General features: G+C 41.0%; 1 protein-coding gene across 2 annotated transcripts in view; it reads right to left on the bottom strand.

The window, feature by feature from the left end:
- Positions 1-18,529: 18,529 nt before the first annotated feature.
- Positions 18,530-23,892, bottom strand: part of LOC107295001 (dihydropyrimidinase-related protein 2) — a 36,059-nt gene continuing 30,696 nt past the window's right edge. The window contains exons 10-14 of one of the 2 annotated variants that reach the window (XM_029285749.1): positions 23,509-23,679; positions 21,199-21,378; positions 20,031-20,202; positions 18,680-18,685; positions 18,530-18,621 (exon numbers count right to left, since the gene is read on the bottom strand). In XM_029285749.1, coding sequence (XP_029141582.1) covers positions 18,530-18,621; positions 18,680-18,685; positions 20,031-20,202; positions 21,199-21,378; positions 23,509-23,679 — 621 coding nt within the window. The remainder of the gene's footprint in view (positions 18,622-18,679; positions 18,686-20,030; positions 20,203-21,198; positions 21,379-23,508; positions 23,680-23,892) is intronic. The other variant, XM_015824288.1, reaches the window with a different exon arrangement.

Below are 23,892 nucleotides of genomic sequence, written 5' to 3' on the forward strand. Positions count from 1 at the left end.
TATATGGGAACCACACACTTCTCATACAGAAGTATTTCTAGGAAAAACAAAACAAACCTATTACTCAGGAGTTTCAGGGCTCTGTTAAAGTATCTTTTGAGTGACATATCAGTGTTTAAAAATATGGTTATATCGAACTATACATGATAAACAAATAGACTTCAGTTTCCATTGTCTTGAGAATCACAAGGCCTCTGATAAATACCTTCTCTGTCAAACAGTTTAAAAATCTATCATACTAATAAAAACTGACTCACAAGAGCACCTCTTGTAAGGCAAGATGGTAAACAAAGAAATAAAAATTGGAGAGGGAGGCAAAAATAACTCCAATCCACAATCCTTTCTCAGTGTTTAAGCCCTTGTTCATTGCTCGCTTAGTTGTCAGATGGAATCTGAAAGTTGGCTGCAACCTTCGATTTAGAATTTGGATGTTCAACTGCTCTCCGATGGCTCCTTCTCAAACATCCTGGGGCAGAGGGTTCCTGAGAAAAGTCACCGAGTAGGGACGTTCTTCAGTGTCTTCCTAAACATTCCCAAGAAATGTGTAGGAAAAGTAGAACACATGCCTAGTTCAATCCCTGACATCTCAGTTACAGCTGGGAGATCTCCTTTCTTGAACTCTGTAGAATTATTAGCTATCAAATATCAGCTTGAATGGACTGGGATCTGACCTTGTGTGAAGCGCTTTATATAATCCAGAAATAGTGGTGGAAACAAGGGAAGAATGTTTCCAGAGTGAAGTACTACTCTGCTCAAATGGAAACTGCCCTCTTTCAAGTAGTGTAGTCACAAGGTGTAGGTTGCAGCCAACTGTGTCAAGATGTCTTCAATTAGTAACTAGCAGAATGGCTGCAACAGAGACCTGGTCAGTTTCTATCCACATCCTTTCAAGAGAGTTTTCAAGAAAATTTTTATTTTATTTTATTTTATTAGTGTATAATATAAAAAACAAAAATAGAAGGGAAGGGAAAAGTATAGGGAAGAGGGAAAAAGAAAGAAAAGGTGTTGACTTCCAACTCCCTTTGGTGCAGTAGAATAAGATCCTAGTATCAAACCTCAACTTTTCACTTTTACGTAGTAGTAGTATAAACTAGCCATTTCTATAAGAACAGATCTATCTAATCAGTAAAATCCAAAATCAAAGTTTCATTTTTTTCCCACCTCAAGCACAAAGTCCAGAAGCGGTTGTCAAGTAGAAACAAAAGTAATTGTTTCTTTTTCTTTAATCAAAGCAGTCCATTTAGCCATCTCTGCTAACTCCACCAACTTTTGCAGCCATTCGTCCATTGTGGGAATCGAAGCATCTTTCCATTTTTGTGCATAAAGCAATCTTGCTGCCATCAACAAATATAACATCAAGGTTCCCCCCAAAAAAATTTCCAAATCTTTTTCCATTAAACCCAAAAGGAAAGTTTCTGGTTTTATCTTTAAATTCACTTTGGGAATCTTCTGTATTAAGGTGTGAATCCTACTCCCTAAATGTTGTAAATAAAGGTTGATTTTAAGCAAATAATGTTTTGCTGCTTTTTTGTAATTCCCAACATAGGCTGCCTGAGTGGGTGCATGACTCCAACTAATGGCAAGGCTGCTCCTGAAGTTTTATGGTGTAATGGAGAGGTAGGTGGGTGGATGGATGGATGGATGGATGGATGGATGGATTAGGCCAAAAACAAATCTGTAGAACCACATATCATCACCCTTGACACAAAGGGAGAGGAATAAGCAGGCATACTGAATTCTGTAATCAACAAGCAATGTTTTAAACTTAGTCATTCTTCACATAAACTGGAATGAAAAAATGGGATGCAGATCCCACTCAACAGAGGAAAGGAAACAAGAAAAAAAAAAGACAGAAAGAGAGAAGAGGTATTTACCTCTAGAAAGATAAATCTTGTAAGCACCATTTTGGGCAAAAACCTAAGCCAGTGATGGCGAACCTTTTAGAGACTGAGTGCCCAAACTGCAACCCAAAACCCACTTATGCATCGTCGAATGCCAGGTGGGTGTGGCCCATTGGGTGGGCGTGGCCCATTGGGTGGGTGTGGCCCATTGGGTGGGCGTGGCTGCAGTAACAGCAGACTGGGTGGGACTAAAATGTTCAATCAATCAATTCCAACTTTGCAAGAACTTTTTTTTCCCTGCGAGAAGTTGAAAATGACTGATTGAACCTTTTTTTTTTTGGACACGGCGGCGGAGGCCTAAAGCGAAAAGGTTTTATAAAACCCAGCTGAAGGCCTAGGACTGGGGCGACAGTGCGCGTGCCCACAGAGAGGGCTCTGAGTGCCGCTTCTGGCACCCGTGCCATAGGTTCGCCACCACTGACCTAAGCAGTAAATACAATAAACAGGTTCAGAATTAATCTTCTGACCATATTACAAACTTGCTAATATGGCCTGCAGCAAGACCAATATCTGGGGCAGAGACTCTTGCAGACAGAGAGGAGAGGAGCTGACTAGCAGATGACAGAAAGCAAACACTCTGTTCAACAAAGATGTAGAGAACCTACTGAGGTTTGTTTTCTCCAATCATTTAAGCATTCAGGGACAGAGTTGAAAACAAAAACAAAAAAGCTTTTGGAGCTTCAACATTCAAAGTAAAATGCCAAAACCAAGGTGCAAAGAATACCATAATGGAATCTTCAGCTCTTCTCCTTTACAAAAGGAGCAAATCAAGCATTCCGTTTGAGTTTCTTTTCTCATGACCCCGAAAGTGAGACTTGTCTAATAATTTGGTTTTTCTCTTGACATTTTCTCCACGGGTCTGTGGATGGCGAATTCTAAACAAGCCAATCTCAAACTATTGGTCTTTCATCTTCTCCAGTCGGATGGAGATGGCATGGAACAAGGAAAAATGATGACAATAAAAAAATGATCTCATCTCGGTACAATGGCTATAAAATTCAATAACTTGGGAGTCATTGTACAGTTAGTGTCCAATTTGGAAGGATTCCTAGGGTTCTAAAAAAAACAACTCAACTTGAATTAACGCTTCGCTTTTCCAAAAATATACATGGTTGACTTTTACAGCTTTTGGTCTTTCTAACTTTCACCCAGCATTCAGCTGTTCAACTTTTATCTACCTCTATGACCTGATAGTGTTTCAGAAAAGCATAGAGGCTATGCTATTTCCTTAGCTCAGTAAAGTTCCCTGGAGGTCAAAACAACTCAATCATAAACTGTTTGTGTTGCCAGATGACCCATTAGCTAAAATGTCCTCTGATTCTCCTCAATTTTGAACTAAAACTTTTACTACAAAGGAGAACACACAAAAAAACAGTAATGGAGCAGACTTTTTCACATCCGTTATTTAAACAAATGAGCTGTAAGTTATGGCAGTAATTTCTTACGGCTTGACCTCAGCCAAAAAAAAAAAAAAAAAGTTATGTTCCAAACATTTCATCTGAATAGCACTTTAAAAATAATCAAGAGACATGCTGTAGCTAAACTTTCTTTGTATACATTTCAAATCCTTTCTGTTTACAAGGGAGAAAAACCTAATTTCTAAATATACACACAGCAGAGCAGAGTTTTTTTGCATTTTTTTTTAACTTGCATTACAGAACTGCAAAAATAAGCGAAGTTCCAACTGTCTGTGCTCAATGAGGCTGTTTCTTGTAAGCGGAAAATAGCAGAAAGCTGTTTGAGTTGACATCCTAAGAATGAATCGGAGAGGTGTGCCCTCTACCCGTGTGTTGCACATATTGCAAGATATAACATAATACACTAAAAGGAGAAAAAAAACTGAAAGCAAAAATCACAGTAGAAATCAACAATTTAATCCAAGGCCATAAGGTCCAGTAACTTTCCCCAACTAAGTTGCTGGACTGGTCTATGACCATAATAAATTGAACTGGGCACCAGTGCCAAAAAGCAATCATCCATTTTCCATTCAATATGATTTGGAGAATGGTCAGAGAATGGACAGCCATTTGTCCAAAATGGTATAGGGTTTCCTGCCTGAGCAGGGGGTTGGACTAGATGACCTCCAAGGTCCCTTCCCACTTTATTATTTATTATAGTTTACAACATTCGTACGGTGAACTCTAAAGTAGGTAGAGAAAGATTTTAAATGTAACCACTCTTAAAAAATAAAATAAAAGGAAAATTAAATTTCCCAGGCTTTTTCATGTCACTCGATTCAGATGTCATTACAATAAACTGGCTGAATTAAATTGAATAAAAATATACATTTAATCTTCCTTTTATTGTTTTGCCTGTGTGTTTTTTAAAAAACTTTCTTTCTTGCATTGTTGTATCTATATGCGGTATGTACCCGCAAACTGTTGTGGAACCTGATGTTGGAGCACAACAGAGAAATCCATTCATAAAGAAAGAATTGACTGGTTAAACCTGATCATCACTAAATTATCGATCTATTTCCAGCTCACAACCCTGTTTTGTTCTCCTGTTTTCATGCCTGATCAAATCAGTTCTTGATCAGTGGAAATAAGTAACCCTGTTGCAGGACCATGCAGTGGCATCTAAATAAGTAAAAGCAAATGCATTTGTTTCATTTAACTTTTCCTCGTTCATAAAACCACTGCTATAATACAAGTTACTTCTTGAAAAGATGTGCCTGCTTCTGCATTCTAATCAGCTGACTCCAACTGATGGAACATTTGACATTCTGGGAGCTTGGTCAAAGCAAAAGAGACATTAAATATTCATTATCATTAGTAAATAATAAACTTTGCTGAGCGCTCAGGAAAGGTGTGACTTCTTGGAAAGGCAGTTGGCAGTCCCAGCAGAAAGGTTATTGGATCCCCTTCAAAAATCCAAATTCGTACCATGGAGAAAAAGAAAATTCAAGTAACAAAGGCCAACATATTTTAAAATCAACTGGCTGCCTGATATATGACAGATGACTGGATAGTTAACCTGTCTCTGGAATATGAGTCTTTTAAACTATCCTGTTATCATAATTTAATTTTGTAAAACAAATCTTCAGTGGCACATGTGAAACTCTCCTACTAACATAGTCCGCACCAGGAGTTGGCAGCATGGCAAAACAGGAGCAAAACTTACATACAACCCAGAATTCTCAGCATTGCAAAGAACAAAAAATTGTTCTGTACCCATTTTCAGACAAATGGATGCAGAATCAGAAAGTCACCAGCTCTACAATTATGGAAGCCTTTCCTAACCTCATTTAACCCTTCCAACTCTCCCAAGTTAAGAAAGTTTAAAAAAAAACCAGTTTGCTTAAACTTTTCCTGGGATGAATGAGTGTTGTTTCAATTCTATGTTGTGCATATGCCTTTGGGTTTTGTAACAGTATATGTTAGCCCTAAGACCCAATGACATTTGTAATTATAAGGGACTTAATTACAATGTAAGAACTATTACAATTCTTAATATGACAATAGCAAGCAGAAAGATGATCTACCCTAAAGTCTCTTTATAACAGGCCAACTATGCTAAGAATGATCAATTCCTGCCACAATCTTCTTCTATTATCTATATTATTTCAAATATTTCCAGCAATCATTATTTGCATACCATGCGTAGCATTTGAAAATGCAAAATAGAAACAGGTGGAAGATGTGTCTCTCCTGTTGTGAAAGCAGACAGAAGAAAAAAATTCCCATTTTTCATTGAGGCACGTTTGATTTACTGTGACAAGGAGATTCATCTCAAAGTGATGTGATACAGAAGATAAAAGTTATAACAAACAGAAGCACAAGACCCCTTCTAGGAAGATTGACTGACTTCTTTAAGTCTCCATTTCATCAATCAAGAAAATGCTCTCTTTCCCAAACGCCTCAATTATCCAGTGATTTCAGAAACCACAGAACACCAGCTCTGCTTAGATGTCTGTAAATAAATCTGCCCATAAACATGCCACCAGAATTACCCAGAATGCTAGCCAACAGCCTTTTTTGACATTAAACAATCCATCTTTCAAGCAAAATTCATCTTTCAAGAGAATAATAATAGTCATTCAACCAGCAGCACATGTTTCTAGGCAGCTTTTCCAATCCCAGATCCCAGAATTCCTTGAGTGAATGTTCCTAAGGAAGGCTCCATTTTCTGGGAATTGCAGTTTTCCCGTGTCTAGTGCTGCTTGGCTAAACAAGATTGGTTTACAAGTAGTCCACAATCTATTTCTGTTACAGAGAAAAAGAGATTGGCCCTTTAAAAAAAATAATAAATTGGAAATTAAGATTAAGAAAATTGGAGTCCATTCCTCTCCTTCACTTACCGTTTTATTTAACATTGCAAACAAAAATGTTCAGAAATAGGTTAAAGTATTTGGAATACCAGTTTTTTAAAAAACCAACAATTACCATTACCGTATCAGGCAAGTCCCTGACAATATTCTATAGAGAGAAGATCCTTCAGATCACAGTTTAACCCCCCAAAAATCCCCAATTCCTTTGGGGATGTAATATTCAAAGGAGCAAAAGGGATATACAGGCAATCCAAAAGAAAACAGAATTTTAGAAATTAAACCACTTTGAACTGAACTCAGAGCAGACGTCAATATGGCTGATGGAACAGTTGCATGGTAGATTGCTAACAAGAATCAGGTAATACAGGCCCAGTGGCTATATGAGGTATTACTTCTGCAACTATCTAAGGTAGGGGTCTTCAAACTTGGCAACTTTAAGACTTATGGACTTCAACTCCCAGAATTCCTCACCCATCCCTGGCTGGCTGAGGAATTCTGGGAGTCGAAGTCCACAAATCTTAAAGTTGCCAAGTTTGAAGATCCCTGATCTATGGCAGCTTGGTATATAACTCACTCATGTGATTTTAGTATGAACCTTTGCTCTAGATAAGCCTACCATATTCAAATCTATTTGAGCCATGGTGGCACAGTGGTTAGAATGCAATATTGCAGGGTAATTCTGCCGACTGCCAGGAGTTCGATCCACACCGGCTCAAGGTTGACTCAGCCTTCCATCCTTTCCGAGGTCGGTAAAATGAGGATCCAGATTGTTGGGGGCAATAGGCTGATTGCCTCGTGTTTACATAATTTCGTACTTTTGAACTAATGCATAAACCAGAAATGTCCGTCCTTAGACATCAGCACTTCTCTCAATTTTGTAACACAGTCCTGCATCACAGAAAAACGACACAATTCTCTAACTTATCAAAAATACTTAAAATCCAATGGATGTTGATGGCAAAATATGCGTCAACTAGGAGAGATGGACTTAAAAGTATGGGCATATATTTTCACGCAATTTTTCCTCCTTTCTTTACAAATACCCTCCATCTGAAATGGAAGCTTGAAGAAAAATGAGAAAGAGAGAATAATGAAACTGGTGGATCGGCCGAAGATCGAAAACATAAGGTTACCAAGTTAGATAAAGTTCAACTGAAGTCTGGTGTATAGGAAAGCAGCTGGCAAGAGCTGTATAGAAAAAAGCACACAGCTCCTGCTGCTCTGATCTCCCTTATTTATGCTCACAGTTACACTGACATGGGTACACCTGACGAAATTCTCGAGTTTCACCCAGTTTCTACTTAACAAGGCAAGCTCTATATACCGTATCTTCCAATCTCAGGCTTGAGCTTGTAAATCTATGTGCTCTGGAGCCCTCTTGTGAGTGAATCCTGTACTGTACCATCACTTTAAACAATGTCAGCTGCATACCTTTGTCTTCTTTGAAGCTCGCTAGTACCTGCTATAATCTTGTGGGAACTTGGAGAGTATGGCCACAGACAGGAACCAGAGTGCTAAGCCAAGTTGTCTTCCTCCTTTTCAAGGACACTGGCCCTGGGGAAGGAGGCACTACGTTCCCAAAACATCGGAACAGGACCTGATTGGACTATTCTACCAAGGGGGAGGGTTTTGGACAATGGGGATTGCTTTCCATATATCAGAGGTCCCCAACCTTTTGGGCACCAGGGACCAGTTACGTGGAGAGAGGTTTTTCCATGGACTGGAGAGTGCATGGTTTTGTGTGCAGCCTGCATCCTGTGGATGGGGCTTTCCTTGTTTGTGTGGACCGGTTGCTGGCATGCCGCGGCCCGGTACTGGTCCACGGACCGGGGTTTGGGGACCCCTGCCATATATGATTTTCGCATGGTTTTTCGTCAGAGCTTGCCTCGCTCCACGTTGCACTCAACATCTCCAGTAAAAGTACCTTTTCTCTTAACCCTTATGGAGTCAAGGGTTGTTCTTTTTCTAAGGAGCAAATTGGGGCCAGTCTGACACATTCGTTCACTTCTATTCATTGCTGATTATTTATGAAATTCATTCTATTTTCATTTATTCCCAGTTTCGTTGCTTTTAATTATTGAGGAGCCATTTGGGTTGCAATTCTTTTCTTTTCTTTTTTTTACAGGAAGGTCAATGATGGCGAACCTTTTAGAGACTGAGTGCCCAACCTGCAACCCAAAACCCACTTACGCATCCTCGAGTGCCGGGTGGGTGTGGCCCATTGGCTGGGTGTGGCCCATTGGCTGGGCGTGGCCCATTGGCTGGCTGTGGCCCATTGGCTGGCTGTGGCCCATTGGCTGGCTGTGGCCCATTGGCTGAGTGTGGCCCATTGGGTGGGCGTGGCCAATTGGGTGGGCGTGGCTGTGGTGGTAACGGCAGACTGGGTGGGACTAAAAAGTTCAATCAATCAATTCCAACTTTGCAAGATCTTTTTTTTCCCACGAGAAGTTGAAATTGACTGATTGATTGAACCATTATTTTTTTTTGCACACGGCAGCAGAGGCCTAAAGCGAAAAGGTTTTATAAAATCCAGCTGAAGGCCTAGAACTGGGGCGATGGCGCGCGTGCCCACAGAGAAGGCTCTGAGTGCCGCCTCTGGCACCCGTGCCATAGGTTCGCCACCACTGTTGTATGGTAAAGCTTGTGTTTAGGATCCAATCTGGGTGGGTCATTGGGACCAAAGGTTTTGGCCTTCTGAACTTTTGGACTCGTTCTGGAGACCATCCTCCTCAGGGATGTACATATAGTTCCCTGAGAGGAGTCCAAAACGTCTGTTGCTAAGTGAAACATTTAAGTGAGCTTTGCCCCATTTTACAACTTTCCTTGCCACTGCTGATAAGGGGATCCCTGCAGCTTTTTCAGTTAGTAACCCAGTTGTTAAGTAAAGCTGGCTTCCCCGTTGACTTTGCTTGTCAGGAGGTTGCGAAAAGGGGGACATTATCCTGAGACATTGCAACCGTCCTAAATATGAATCAGTTGCCAGGGGTCCGAATGTGACCACAGGGATGCTGCATCAAGTCGTGTAAAAAATGGTCATGTCACTTTTTTCAGGGCCATTGTCACTTTGAACGCCCACTATACAAAGTGTTATAAATCAAAGACTACCTGTGCACCATTCCCTGGTACTCTGGTGGGAAATTTCTTGTTATTATTCATTCAGGCAATACAACCTTCGGAGCACAACTGCTTGTACTTCACTATGAAACAGCACAATACCCAAGCGATATAACTTTTTTTTTTAAAAAAAATGTATGTGTGTCAATCCTCCACAAGATCAGGAAAAGTTATCACTAGAAACAGCACAGTCCAACTCTACTTTATCGATATAGGGTGTGGTAAGAGAATCTTGGCAGTCTGACAGAGTTTTGCACTTACCACAGTTGCTGTTTATTTTCTACGCCATCTTGGTCCTCCTCTACAGTTTGAGATGACCCAAGACCGTTTGGGGATTACTGGAAAGAACGAGATGATGTAGGTGTGTGTAAGGTGTACCTATACAGGTGCCCATATAACACATCTCATTTCTATAGAAGTCACCCAATGGTGGACTGGTCGATTGCTCCTTGCTCTTGGTTTCAGTACCAGTGACAAGAGATTGTGTCTCTTTGCACCGATTATATTGTGCTTCGTTTTACAGTACTCTCCTTCTGTTCTAGCTGAAGGGTGGCAGAGAATGTAAGAGCACTTTGAAGGAATCAGTAAGAAATCTTGTCTATTTTAGACGTTGACTTTAGTTGGAGAACAAAAGCCAGGCGTGTGGGTTTTTTAAGTGGACTTTTTGTAAACTGTCCCAATTTTGTATTTCACGAGTACAGAGAAGAACAACAAAGATGATTAGGGGACTGGAGGCTAAAACATATAAGGAACGGTTGCTGGAATTGGGTATGTCCAGTTTAACGAAGAGAAGGATGAGGGGGGACATAATAGCAGTGTTCCAGTATCTCAGGGGCTGCCACAAAGAAGAGGGAGTCAAGCTATTTTCCAAGGCACCTGAAGGCAGGACAAGAAGCAATGGGTGGAACTAAGCAAGGAGAGAAGCAACCTAGAACTAAGGAGAAACTTCCTGACAGTTAGAACAATTAACCAGTGGAACAACCTGCCTCCAGAAGCAGTGGATGCTCCAACACTGGAAGTTTTTAAGAAGAAACTGGACAGCCATCTGTCCGAAATGGTATAGGGTTTCCTGCCTCAGCAGGGGGTTGGACTAGATGACCTCCAAGGTCCCTTCCAACTTTATCATTATTATTATTACTTAGGCCATTTTCATTCCATCCCAATTCACTTAACAGCAGTCTCACTTAGCAACAGAAATTTAGGACTCAATTGTGGTCGTATGTTGAGGAACTGCTTGTAATTTCCTGAATAATGAAATAAACTTTCCCCTCATCAAAGGAAACATGACCAGGAGTTATTAAACTTTATAAAATATATTTCAACAATGATACTTGGTCCTGCTTTCAGGAAACAAGAGCTGTTCCTACTTTAGTCAAACCTGACTTGGATTAATGTTCATTTTATCAACCTCTCCTGCTTTTCAATTAATTATGTTTTATTTTTTGAATGTGAATTGTCCTAAATTCTTCACGGGCAGCACAGGAAATATTTATAAAAACAAATCAATCCAGCCACATGCTATGTGGAGAAAATAAATGTTATGTACAATACCAAATAAATGTCCTGTCTAGACAGAACAACCTGAAGAAATCAATAAAATGTGAATTACTCACAGAAAAAAATGAAGATATATCAGGGCTCAGGAGAATTCCAGGCAGTTTGAAGGCCAACTTAACTATGAACAGAATGGCTACTATTCCACATCTGTTTGCAATCAAAGAAAATCCTGAACAGCATAGATTAGGATCAGGTGATTCTTTAGGTCCAGTCAATTGAGACTGGAGTTAAAGGGCCCCTGGTCTCTTTCTGCAGCTTCTGTATGGCCAAGAAATTAATACACAATTAATACAATTCTGGTCTACAACAGGGGGTCTTCAAACTTGACCCTTTAATGATTTGTGGACTTCAACTCCTAGAATTTCTCAGCTAGGCATGCTGGCTGAAGAATACTGGGAGTTGAAATCCACAAGTCATAAAAGGGCCAAGTTTGAAGACCCCCTGTTGTAGACCAGAATTGTATTAATTGTGTATTAATTGTGGCCGTAAGTAAAAAACTACCTGTATATGAGCCAGGGTGTTGCAGTGGTTAGAATGCAGTAATGCAGGCTAATTCTGCCAACTGCCAGAAGTTCGATCCTGACCCACTCAAGGTTGACTCAGCCTTCCATCCTTTTTGAGCTCGGTAAAATGAGGACCCAGATTGTTGTGGGCAATTTGCTGACTCTGTAAACCACTTAAAGGGCTGTAAAGCATTGTGAAGCAGTGTATAAGTCTAAGTGCAATTGCTATTGCTATATTCCGATTTGTTTTTCCATTAACTTCGCTGCCATCTAGTGTTCTCAAACGTTACCTTTTTGTCTCTACCATGGTTAATATACTTAATAACATTCTCGGCAAAAGATGATCAAATGTAGAGAAAGAAAAAGCAAGATTTGATAGTTGAAGCTTCATTTATCTAAGCTCTCCACCTACTTAGCGAAGATGGGTCTTTCTGTCCCAAACTGGCTGTAGTTTAAATAAATTATACATTGCAACATGGGCGTGATTTTTTTCCATTTGCAGTGGGAAAAATGTGTTTCTTTGAAGCCAGACACATAGCTTTGGATCAGTTCTAGTCCTATTTAGGTTTTTTGAATAAATATCAATAGCAAGCTTGAGAAGTATCAATATCTACTGGAAATGACTGAATAAGCTTGAGTGTTTGTTGTCTGGTTCACAAATGAAGCTAAAGGACCTTTGTAAACCCAAGAGTAGCCCTTGGAAGTGGGTCTTGGAAATTAGAATTCCTTCCTAGGATTCTCCTGTTGATTATAAGTGAAAGTGGTAATTTTGAAGAGTTCCAGTCTAATCTGATTGCTGTCCAGAAAGATAGCCCATGCCGTCTTGGGCTATCCACCAAGATCTCCAAAGATGATTGCAGATTAATTTCTCTCTGACTCACTCATCCCAGTCAAGAGAAAGGCAGAGTGCATTCAAGCCACGTAGCGAGTGAAAAATATTATGGTTATTACTGAATGGAAATTCAAAGAAAACATATTGCCTGTAATTAACGCACCTGGTAGGATGAAACAATTCTTCATTCAGGAACTCCCAGTAGACAATTAATCCAGAACGCGTGGCTGAACAAACAAGCTCCACACCAGGATCTTTATTCCCCTCAGGTAGTAATTATGGCAATCAAAGTTAGGTATCTAAAGTTGCATGGGGTTAGTCACAATGAAAGCATTTTCACTTTTATTCTGGAGCACTTTTGTTTCCGTTAACGATTGTTGAACCTTTGACTTTTCTTTTTAATGTGCTCTATCATCCATGTCTTGGCTTTGCTTTTTGGGGGGGAGGGAGCGTTCTCTCATGGGAGTTCCCCCATGAAAGAAACCCTAAGAAACTGAAAACAACTTCTGTTGTTGTTAGTTGCGAAGTCCTGTCTGACCCATCGCGACCCCATGGACAACATTCCTCCAGGCCTTCCCGTCCTCTACCATTTAAGCTCACGCCTACTGCTTCAGTGTCTCCATCCAGCCACCTCTCTATCGTCCCCTTCTTCTATTGCCCTCAATCTTTCCCAGCATTAGGCTCTTCTCCAGTGAGTCCTTCCTTCTCATTAGGTGTTGAGTTTCAACTTCAGGATCTGGCCATCTAAAGAGCAGTCAGGGTTGATCTCCTCTAGGACTGACCGGTTTGATCGCCTTGCGGTCCAGGGGACTCGCAGGAATCTTAATTATGGTTAATAGACCAGATTTATTACTCTTGAATTCAAATTACTGGGAAAGAATTGGAAGATTGAAGATGAGTCAAAAAAGCAGAGCCAATGAATGAAGAGTTGGCGAGTAGACACACTCTTCAGTAATTTCTCTTCCAACAAGAGTGTGAGTGGTTTTGGCGGGTTTACAGCTGTTAGACAAGGAAGTAGTCAAGCTTCACTTACAATTACAGAATGAAGCAAAATAACAGAATAAAAGAGTTGGAAGGGACCTTGGTGGTCTGCTAGTCCAACCCCCTGCTCCAGCATTCTAGACAAGTGGTTGTCCAGTTTCTTCTTAAAAACCTCCAGTGTTGGAGCACCCACAACTTCTGAAGGCAAGTCATTCCACTGGTTAATTGTTCTGTTAGGAAATTTTGCTTTAGTTCTAGGTTGCTTCTCACCTTGCTTAGTTTCCGTCATTTTAACATTTAAAAAATTTAATACTGGCCATGTTTGAAAGATATTTTGGAACAAAGAAAGAGTCAAGCTATTCTCCAAAGCGCCTGAAGGCAGGACAAGAAGCAACAGATGGAAACTGATCAAGGAGAGAAGCAACCTAGAACTAAGGAGAAACTTCCTGACAGTTAGAACAATTACCAGTGGAACAACCTGCCTCCAGAAGTGGTGAATGCTCCAACACTGGAAGTTTTTAAGAGGAGACTGGACAGCCATTTGTCTGAAATGGTATAGGGTTTCCTGCCTGAGCAGGGGGTTGGACTAGATGACCTCCAAGGTCCCTTCCAACTTATTCTTAATCATCGCACAGTCAGCCAGATGTTCAGACCGGATTTGGCATTTTTGTCTACCTATCGAGTCCTTACCTATTATTATTATTATTATTATTATTATTATTATTATTATTATTATTATTATTATTATTATTATTATTATTATTATTATGGATCATCGCAGAGTCAGCCAGATGTTCAGACTGGATTTGGCATTTTGTCGTTTGAATTCTGAAGTCCCAGAGCAGGTTTTTTTTTATTATTATTATTATTATTATTATTATTATTATTATTATTATTATTATTATTATTAACTGGCCAAGGATTTACAGTAGTTGGAAGTTCAGGCCTTTGGAAGTCTCCAGGTTGTGGTAGGTTGGCTCAAACTGCCATCTTGGCATGGACAAACACAGCAAACTCACACATAAAATCAACCTCTTGGACCCCAGCTCAGCAACTGAAACAACAACATTTCATCTTTATTAAGGAGTTCCCATGGTAATGTAACACAGAATTTTTTAAGGAAGAAAGAACACACGACTTGTTTTATGCCATTATTTTCCCCATCCAGAGAATGGTCAAATATAAGGGTTGGGGTGGTTTTTTTTTTCTCCTGTTTTTGTTTTTGTCTACACACATGATCATCTTAGCACTTACAGCTCCTTCACTCATTTTCACAAGCACAAATCCAAGGGGTAAAATCCATCTAGTATTAAATTCTACATAGTTTAATTATCTGTCATTATGATTTCCCTCTTCTTTTAGAGCATCAAGTCACTGCGGTAAATTAATTCCATGTTCAGTGTCATTTTTTTATGCATTTACATAGGACAGTCATTAAAAACAGACACACGGAACGAGTGAGGTCCCACAGGAAACAACATGCTTACACAGCCTGTAATTTTTTTTAAAAAACTTTTTCTATTCCCCATCTCAAAGCACAAAGCAAAACAACAATTATGAACATGGAGGGGAGAGAAAGAGGGGGGAGAGAGAGAGAGAGAGACAGAAAGAGAGAGAGAGAAGGAAGACTCAAGTGAATAGCAGGGAGCTGCATGCATTTCACACAACTGAAACAAACACGGTTGCTTGGAGTTTTTTTTTTTTTACAAAAGAATTTTCTCCCATTTAAAAAAAAATGCTTAAATTCATTATTAAAGCACAAATGAAAAAAAATAACATTAAAAATAGCTGAACATATATATATTACACTTACTAAATATTTTCTTAATAAAAGTGCAATCTCGTAAGTAAATAAAAAAAAATTAAGAAATCCATTTGAAATGGTCTGGAATTCGTTGCCCGTAACAGCATGAAAAAAAAAGAAAGGAAGGAAGGAAGGAAGGCAGAAAAGGGGCAGGTTAACTTCCAATTTCATACCTATCGCACCATACATTTCAGCATCCAAATGGCAGGTGTTTTTACACTCCTATCTGAGCAATGGGGAATGTAGACCAAAGATTGGAAGTGTCCCAAGGACTATCTTCATATGGCTGAATATATGGAAGGAGGAACACAAGCTTGTTGGATTATGCACATCACCCATTGCTCCACGGCTACCAGAACATTGAGAATCTACAAACACATATAGTAGACTTCACACATATTCCAGTAGACGTGATAGTGTAGAGGTGAGCCCAATATGGGGCAAGCTGAAAAAATATAAACAGTTCAAGGATCCAGAACAGACTAGTAAAGTTGACTACATCTGTGGATGTCAACTCAAGAACTGGGAAGCAATACCATGTTATGCCTGGTCTATACATGGAAGTGGTAAGAGGAACAATGGCATGTTGGACTGAACCACTTCTGACCTTAAGTCAGCGGAAAGAAAGGAAGGAGCACTCATGACTTACTAATGAGGGAATATTTGGGAATCTTAGTATTTCATATGTGCTGTGTAAATTCCTTATAACTTTTGGCCTTGAACTCAATCATATTCTTCATCCTTCATAGGTTTCAAGGTCTACCTTAGGAAAAGTAGAAACTTAAAATTTTGCTTTAGCGGAGTCAACCGGATTTAAGAAGGGGGGGCTATAAAACCCTTCCAAGACCTGCATCCAAGATTAAGTAAAGGCACAAATTAATCCCATACGTGTACACGAAGACTACTATTTAAAAAAGGAAGAAGTAAACAATAAAGGAAAGATGTAACCAAATAATGACTCAATCAACCCAACAAAGATAGGAAAGGGAGATTCGAAAATCTTTGCCTGTTAATCTCCTAGAAGGTTGAATGGAAGCGTTCGTATTTCTATATACTCTGATCAGATAAGAATTGGGAATTATGGCAGTTCCTGTATGGGCTACATACAGTTGAATCCTGCAAATTATACACATTTGGATTCTATCGTGGGATCAGAACAAGCGAAGAGATTCATCCACTTCACTGGACCAATAATAAATATTAATTAAGAGGCCTCTGTGCACCTAGGCCAGTGCTTCAAATCCACCCACGTTCAGACCTTTGCACGTATATTTAAAAGGAGGATGATTCATGGCAAGTTGGCCATGCTACTAGCTTGGTCAGGAATGCACTGCCTTCAGCTAGCACAAGAGATTTAAAGATCGGTGGCTGGACAATGCAGGTTAGAGTCGCTGCCAAGTGCACGCGTTCACAAAGTAGAAGCATTTTATCTTCAACTCCAAACAATGCAGAGTTATAGAACTTCTGCAGAATCACTCCAGGTCAGGAAAACCTAAAAGCTCAATGCTTTAGTTATTTTGCATTTTGGCCAAGCAAAAACTGGATGGGCAAGTAGGGTGAAGCTGATGACAGATACCTATTCTCTCCCCTCAGCAGTTCCAAGTAGTATGGTCCACTGGTTCAACCTAACACCTTCCCAGAGACTTCTGTTCCTCACCTCAGCTGTCACCCATGTCTAGCAAGGAGCATCGCATCAGCATTCCTCATTATGTCTACTGCCAACTTTCTTTTAGTACCTTAAGCTGGTACCCTAAGCTGGCAAAGTCCTGGCAAGTACCCTAAGCTGGCAAAGACCCAAACGTCTTTGCGTCCAGATCAAAGCAACTACAATTGTCCTGCATGCAGATCAGAACAATCCTACTTCATTCTCCCGTGGAACAAAACATTCCAAAGGGTGCATGGTTTGATTCAGGCAGCAGCTCCCTCAAACCTTCAATTCAAACACAGAACAGCTGTTGCACGAAACAGGTTGTGCAGTCCTAACTCCAAAGCTAATCCAGATACATTGTGATCAAAGAATGGCAAGGATTTCTATTTGCCACACCGGGTTCCATCCATTTTCTTTTTCTTGCACCAAGGCATTCTGGGAATCAGTCCTACGTGTCTCTCCCATATCTCAGTTTTCACTCAGTCAAGACCCAACTCTCTAAGACCATACTAGCAACAGCAACAGCATTTAGGCTTACATACTGCTCCATAGCACTTTACAGCATTCTCTGGGTGGTTTAACAATAGTAGTAGTACTATTGGTAGAAAAATGAAGACTGAGGTCAAGGGGGATACTGTAGTAGACGTAAGATTCTAAGCTATGAAACAATTCATGTATTGTTAGAATATAAGAAACAAGCCATGGTGACAATTAAGTTCTGCAGCTGGCCCTCTTATTTGGGATAGTGGCAAGAACGGATTGATGTCTTCTTTTTTTCAATACAATACACTTTTAAGTGCAGGAAGTAATTTAGAAGATGCTCCCCACCCAGTTTCCTTCTCTGATCTCTCAACCCCTCTAAGAGTCTGTGCCTTGGATTTTCTAAGGACCTACTTCCCACAGAGATAGAAGAGTTTAAACAAGGGGAGTCCACTATATAGAGAATCAGGCAACTTTAGGGAAAGTACGGTGGAGGATGTCTTTTAGAAGGTTCCAAAACTTAGAAGAACACATTGGAGAACTTCTGAAAGACCATCATTTGGATGGCAAAACTCAAGGTTGGGTTGATGCAAGAAATGACCAGAATATGGTGGAGCTATGGAGACCCTAAAACTCTTTTAAGAAAATAGGAAAATGGAAAGATTCTCTCCATCCTAAAATAAGGCATCTCAAACAATGCAACAGGCAGGAACAAGTCCATAATCCTATGCGCAGACACACTCTCACATAAGAAAGTGAAGAATCCTTCAATTGCTTCAAGAGTGGGATAAAGGTATTAAATATCAAAATAAGATGGGATACATTCTCTCCACATCACAATTACACCTTGACTTAGCAGCACAAAAATCTTCCTCTAACTGGAAAGAAGGCCATCCATGGGTTTGGGTTTGGGATGGTTAGTCCCATGTTCTAAGTCGCATGATTGGTGAGTCCAGTTTTGGAAATGTCCAGTTTAAACCCTTTATTAAACCCAACCTTAATAGATGGGGGGGGGGGGGAAGAGGCAGCTCACAGGACATTCACTTTATCCTTCCTTTAAAAGAAAATTAAAAAAATAAAAGAGGCAAAGCAAAGAAACGATGATGCTCATGGTCACGTCAACTACAAGTTCTACACGTCAATGTTTATCTCTTTTAAAAGCAGAAAAGGGAGGGTGGGAGAGGAGAGGTGTCTGTTCCCAAATGTGGAGGAAAGGAGAAGTAGGTTTTGTGAAGAGATGGGGTGGGAAATGGTTAACAATAAAGGAAAAGGGGAGGGGGAGAGGGAGAGGAAGAAAGACAGAGAGAGAGAGAGATTATGGCCTCATCCACAGTAACCATCACAGGCTCTAAAAGAATTTTTTAAAAAGATCTTTTCAAGTGTCCCCACCCTCTCCCACCATCTGCTAAGTGGACTTTTTCTCCTCCGCGGTGTCGTTTTTAACCCAAGCTGGTGATGTTGGCACGGCCACCAGGGGGCGCAACTATGCGCTGTGTAGTACGCCGTGGGATATTATCGTCGATCTGTGCACCTACGAGTTGGAAAGAGGGAGGGAGGGAGAGAAGCAGAGTGAAAAACTGAAGATGTACACATATCTAAAGTGAGCAATTCAACGGTGATTTCAAACGAAGTCTAAAGCGTTGATTTGGCTGACTGCAATCTGGTAAATTCGACTGATCAATACAGTCATTTCATCTGGACTTGCTCCATACTCCAGTGGTCCCCAACTTTTCTGGTTCCACGGACCGGCAGCCTTGGTGGTGGAGAGGGAGGGTATGGTTTCGCACACGCAACCTAATCCTGTACATGCGCAAATGAAGCCTTGCACGCTCGCCCGCCATTCACGCAGTCCGATTCCGAATGGGCCACGGACCGGTACCAATCCCCGGACCAGGGGTTTGCGGACCACTGCGGTACTGAATGGGTGAAATGGGAAGATCCCTTACGAAGACTGGCTTAGTCTGCATGGCTTGGGCCAGGGGAATCCTAACTGATTTCTTCTTATCTTGCACTTTTTAAAAGCAGATCTGAAAATAACACACACCCCCATTAATAGTTTAAGTTTTCAAGGCATTTAGACTTAAGACTGTCTTCTACTATCATAGACAAGCGTGAGGTCATCTCATTAAAAGTCTTCCAAGATTATTCGACTGGCAATAGAATCGGTACTGCGATGGCTGCTCAGTTTTTTGTTTTGTTTTTTTACGGTGGCACCACCACCTCCACCTCCTCCTCCTCCTCCTCCTCCGTGAACTAAACCACACACGTAGTCCTTGACTTGCAACCATTCAGTGACCATCTGGAAAAAAGTGATTGTTGCAGCATCCTCACAGTCTCTTGATCAAAATTCAGAGGCTTGGCAACTGGCTCATATTTATGACGGTTGCAGTGTGCCGGGGTCATGTGATCCCTTTTTGCAACCTTCCGACAAGCAGAGTCAATAGGGAAGCCAACTTCACTTAATGACTATTTTACTCACTTAACTGCAGTAATTAACTTGACAACTGTGGCAAGAAAGGCCGTAAAATGGGGCCAAACTCACTTGCTATAGCAATGAAAAATCTGCGCTCAATTGTAAGCCGTTGTAAGTCAAGGACGACCTGCATAGCCTAATGTCGTTGCATTATTCTGAACTACGATCTTTTCAGTCAGTCATTCCGGAAACTGCAGTTTGCATATGCTGAGGTATCTCACTGAGATCTCCATTCCAGCAACCCAAAACATGTCCCAGGGGATGATAACCCAGCTACGTTTAGCTGTACTGTCTGTATTTTCCTCCTACAACACTGAACCAGAACTGGTAAGCAGAACCTTCTAAGCTAGCAAACAGAAATCGCTTACATCCTCTCCCCCGTCTCCTCCCCTCCCCTCCCCTCCCCTCCTGGAATGCTAGTCAAATAAAGCAAACATTCCATGACAATAGTTTAGCCTCATGAAAGCATGTACCCGACAAGCTAAATCCAGACTGGTGCAAATTCCTCACAGGTGGGGCCTGCTGTTTCGCTGGGGACGTCTTGGCGGAGGAAGCTGGTGTGACCGTTTTTGGTGTCACCGATACTTCACAAACAGGGCCGTCGTACAAACCGCGTGGGACACCCCTCAATTCAGCCAGCTTGGGAAAAAAGTGATGTGGAAGGCAGAAAGGAAGAAAAGAAAGAAAAGAATGAGACAATGCCTGGCAATATAGGGATAAATAATCCAGTTTGTTTTTGTTTGGCTCCTATACCTATTCCTATCTTCTCAGTTCAAGTCCACAGGTCTTAAAAGTTGCTAAGTTGGACACCTGGCTGGGGAATTCTGGGAGTCGAAATCCACAAGTCTTAATGTTGCCAAGGTTGGAAACCCACTCACCCACCCCCGGTTTTAAGTATTTCTGCTTATGATCTCCTTATATAGTCAACACAACACCTTCAACAGGCCATGCTAGACTACCTCAAAGTCTTCTGCTCTCCTAAACCCATGTATGCTTGTGAGACCACTAACAGCCGGTGGAAGAACATCAAAAGCTTACAAGACCTCATGCAAAATGTTGGCCTGTGGGGATATTTGCCCCAAGGAGACAGACTTGCATGCTCCAATGAAATTTAAGGAAACTTCAAATATTCTGACAGAGTGTGCACCAGGGCCGTTGTGGGACTTTGTACGAAGCACCTTTGCTAACAGATTCCAAATCAGAAGCATCGAAAGCATCGAAAGACTAAGTGTGAGTCCTGGATTGCAAGACAGAAAAAAAAATTTTCTATCAAGAACTGCTTCATGGAGGGATGTTCCGAGTAATGGTGTGAACCATTACTCTACATTAAATATGACTACATGGGTACTGAGAAGCAGGCTGTATATTTTGAGGTATTAACCAATATTTTGTCAAGAAACTCAGCCAGCCTGCAGATTGGAAGTTGGAGATCAGTCCAAATTCATAATTCTTCTCTATATTTCCATACATTTCCAACCCCCTGATCAAAAGCATCCGGAGGTTTCTAACAACGCAATCTGCTAATCTTCAAGATGTGCCCAACTGCTGGATTCTCCTTTTAACAGACCCGTTTTAAATTTACTTTATAATTTGCAAGACCAGATAATAAAGGTGGTGGTGATTCAACCTACTTACCCTGCTTCTGGCTTTGATACGTTTGTAAACGAAGTCAGGGAACGGTTTCCTAAGAATGTATCGGCCAGACCCCTCAGTTGCGTGGAGGTTACCATCCTCCAGTACAATTTTTCCTTGGCTGATGACCACTAAAGGAGACCCACGACACTCCATGCCTTCAAAGATGTTATACTCCACGTTCTGGAAGACAAAAGGCGGCAGGTCCACAGTTGATGAGGAATCCATCCTTGAAATGTCATCTCTGGAATTGCATGAACACTGTTAGATTTGTGTTGCCCTTGGTGCTGTGAGCTTGATGGTTTTCTTGCAGATTTTTCATGACTCAACTAGGTAACATCATCAGCATTGATGACATTACCTAGTTTGGTCATGAAACACGTTGCACGTGCTCCCCAGACATCAAGGCAGATGTTCCATAGGGCAGGAAGACCGCCATTCCCAGATCCTGCAAGATGATCCCACTACAGCAACAGGACCTTGAGTGAGCCAAGGCTACCAGAACTTATCAGAAGCGAAGAAACAGAACTCCAATGAGATACAAGTAGTCCTTGGCTTACAACCATTCATATAGTAATCATCTGAACTTACCACAGTACTGAAAACAATGACTTACACTTGCGCTTACAGCTGCTGAAGGATCCTCATGATCCTGTGGACTAAGGCACTTTGCAACTGGCATATATTTATTTACAATGGTTACAGTCTCCCAAGGTCATGTGATCACCATTTGTGATCATTTAGGAGCCATAGTGGCGCAGTGGTTAGAATGCAGTATTGCAGGCTAATTCTGCCCACAGCCAGGCATTCGATCCTGACTGCCTCAAGGTTGACTCAACATTCCATCCTTCCGAGGTCGGTAAGATGAGGACCCAGATTAATGGGGATAATATGCTGACACTGTAAACCGCCCACATCAATGCGGAAAGCCGGATTTGCTTAACAATTATCTGATTCACCTAACAATTGCAGTGAGTTTCTTAAAACTGCCTTGTTTAGCAACAGAAATTCAGGTCCCAACTGTGGTGGCAAATTGAAGACTACACCTGTAATGTTTTTATTAGACCAAGATGCCGGTTTTCAAGGCTTAAAAGTTTCTAAAAATTCTCTGGGCTTTCTGCCAATAGCTAGAGGAGATGTAAATAAGACAACAAAGCACTTGTTGTCTCTTTTTTTTCTTCTCAAGGCCAAAGAAGCAGAAAACACTCCTATTAAATTATCCAAAAGGTCAATTACAACATTTCTTTTTGGACCGTGTCGCTGCTTCTATTGCAGATGTTCAGAGAATGCTCTGCTCCACTTCTACCGGGGCTGAAATATACAGTGGAATCACTAAACCAAATCTCAAACATTATTTTCAATTTGATTAGTATTCTGCTAAATCGATAAAAACAACGCTTACAAATACACCTTTGCATAAATCCAAAAGGGAGTGTATGTAAATGCAAATATATTGATACATTTCTAAGCCTATTGAATTTCACTAGTGCCATCTTGCAGATATTCAGGAAGAGTTCTTTCTGCGTCACATACTAGGGATTGCCAAATGTAAGGAGAAAAAGCACCCCATTTTCAATCTTCCATAAACTGATGAGTTCTTTTCTTCTTTTTAATACCCCCAAATAACTTAAAACATAATCTGTCAATGTTTTTTTTTTATTTAGCCTTTTTCTCACTGGTTAACAGATATTACAAAACATGTTTGCCAAGCTTTGGCTGACAAGGTTTTCATTATTTGTCAAGATAAGGCAAAATTTGGGTTGTGATCTTGACTGGACCAGCAGCGTAGGAGGAGGTAGTATGTATTTCAAAGCACTTTCCCTAGAACCATCATCAAGGTAGGTTGGGCTGATAGAAGGAAAGTTTGATTTAGGCTTTTCTGCAACAGGGCATAGGTGTAGACGCACACCTATGCTGTGAAGGGGTTGATGGGTAAACATAGGTTGCAAATGGTTGCAGGCATGCCGAAACACACAACTCCCAAATCTCAACTACACGTTATGCGGAGATATGTATCCTGCATGCTGATCGGTTGTTCTGGCTTCCTGTTGGTGCTTTGTTGTTTGAGCGCCCCTACCCAGAATGTTAACATTTGCAGAACTATAAATGCAACAATTATGCAACCATCTCCAGACGACAGACGCCTAGGTTCCATGACACGCAGCGATGCAGAAGTCTACTCCAGGCTTAACTTCCATCCCCTATGGCATCAAGGCTGTTCTGTGATGAATGGTGTGCCAGCCCCTAGGTTTTCCCACCACAGTCCGGCATTTTCACCCGTATACTGCCCTAGTTTTTAATCTGCAAACTTACTATGTTATGCGTCTTGGCTGAGAACGTCTTGACGCTGTCTGGATCCCAGATCACCAGGTCAGCATCAGATCCCACTGCAATGCGCCCCTTCCGTGGATACAGATTGAAGATCTTGGCTGCTGTGGTGCTAGTGACAGCAACAAACTGGTTCTCATCCATTTTGCCAGTAACCTAAATCAAAGAAGGGTCACACTGGAAAAACCAATCCAGCAGTAGGGGGGGGGGGGAACTAATGGGGTCATCAAAGAAACAGCTTGTGCTCATCCATGCCCATCCTGTTCTGAGAGGGGGAAGGGGAATTTCAAGCTGCCTACAAAAGGAATTATTTTGTTGGGCTACGCCTGATTCTTTGGCTTTATTTGCTTTTGAACTCTATTGCCCAGG

The sequence above is a fragment of the Protobothrops mucrosquamatus genome, unplaced genomic scaffold, assembly GCF_001527695.2.
Source record: "Protobothrops mucrosquamatus isolate PMUCROS unplaced genomic scaffold, P.Mucros_1.0 scaffold2185, whole genome shotgun sequence".
Taxonomy (NCBI): Eukaryota; Metazoa; Chordata; class Lepidosauria; order Squamata; family Viperidae; genus Protobothrops; species Protobothrops mucrosquamatus.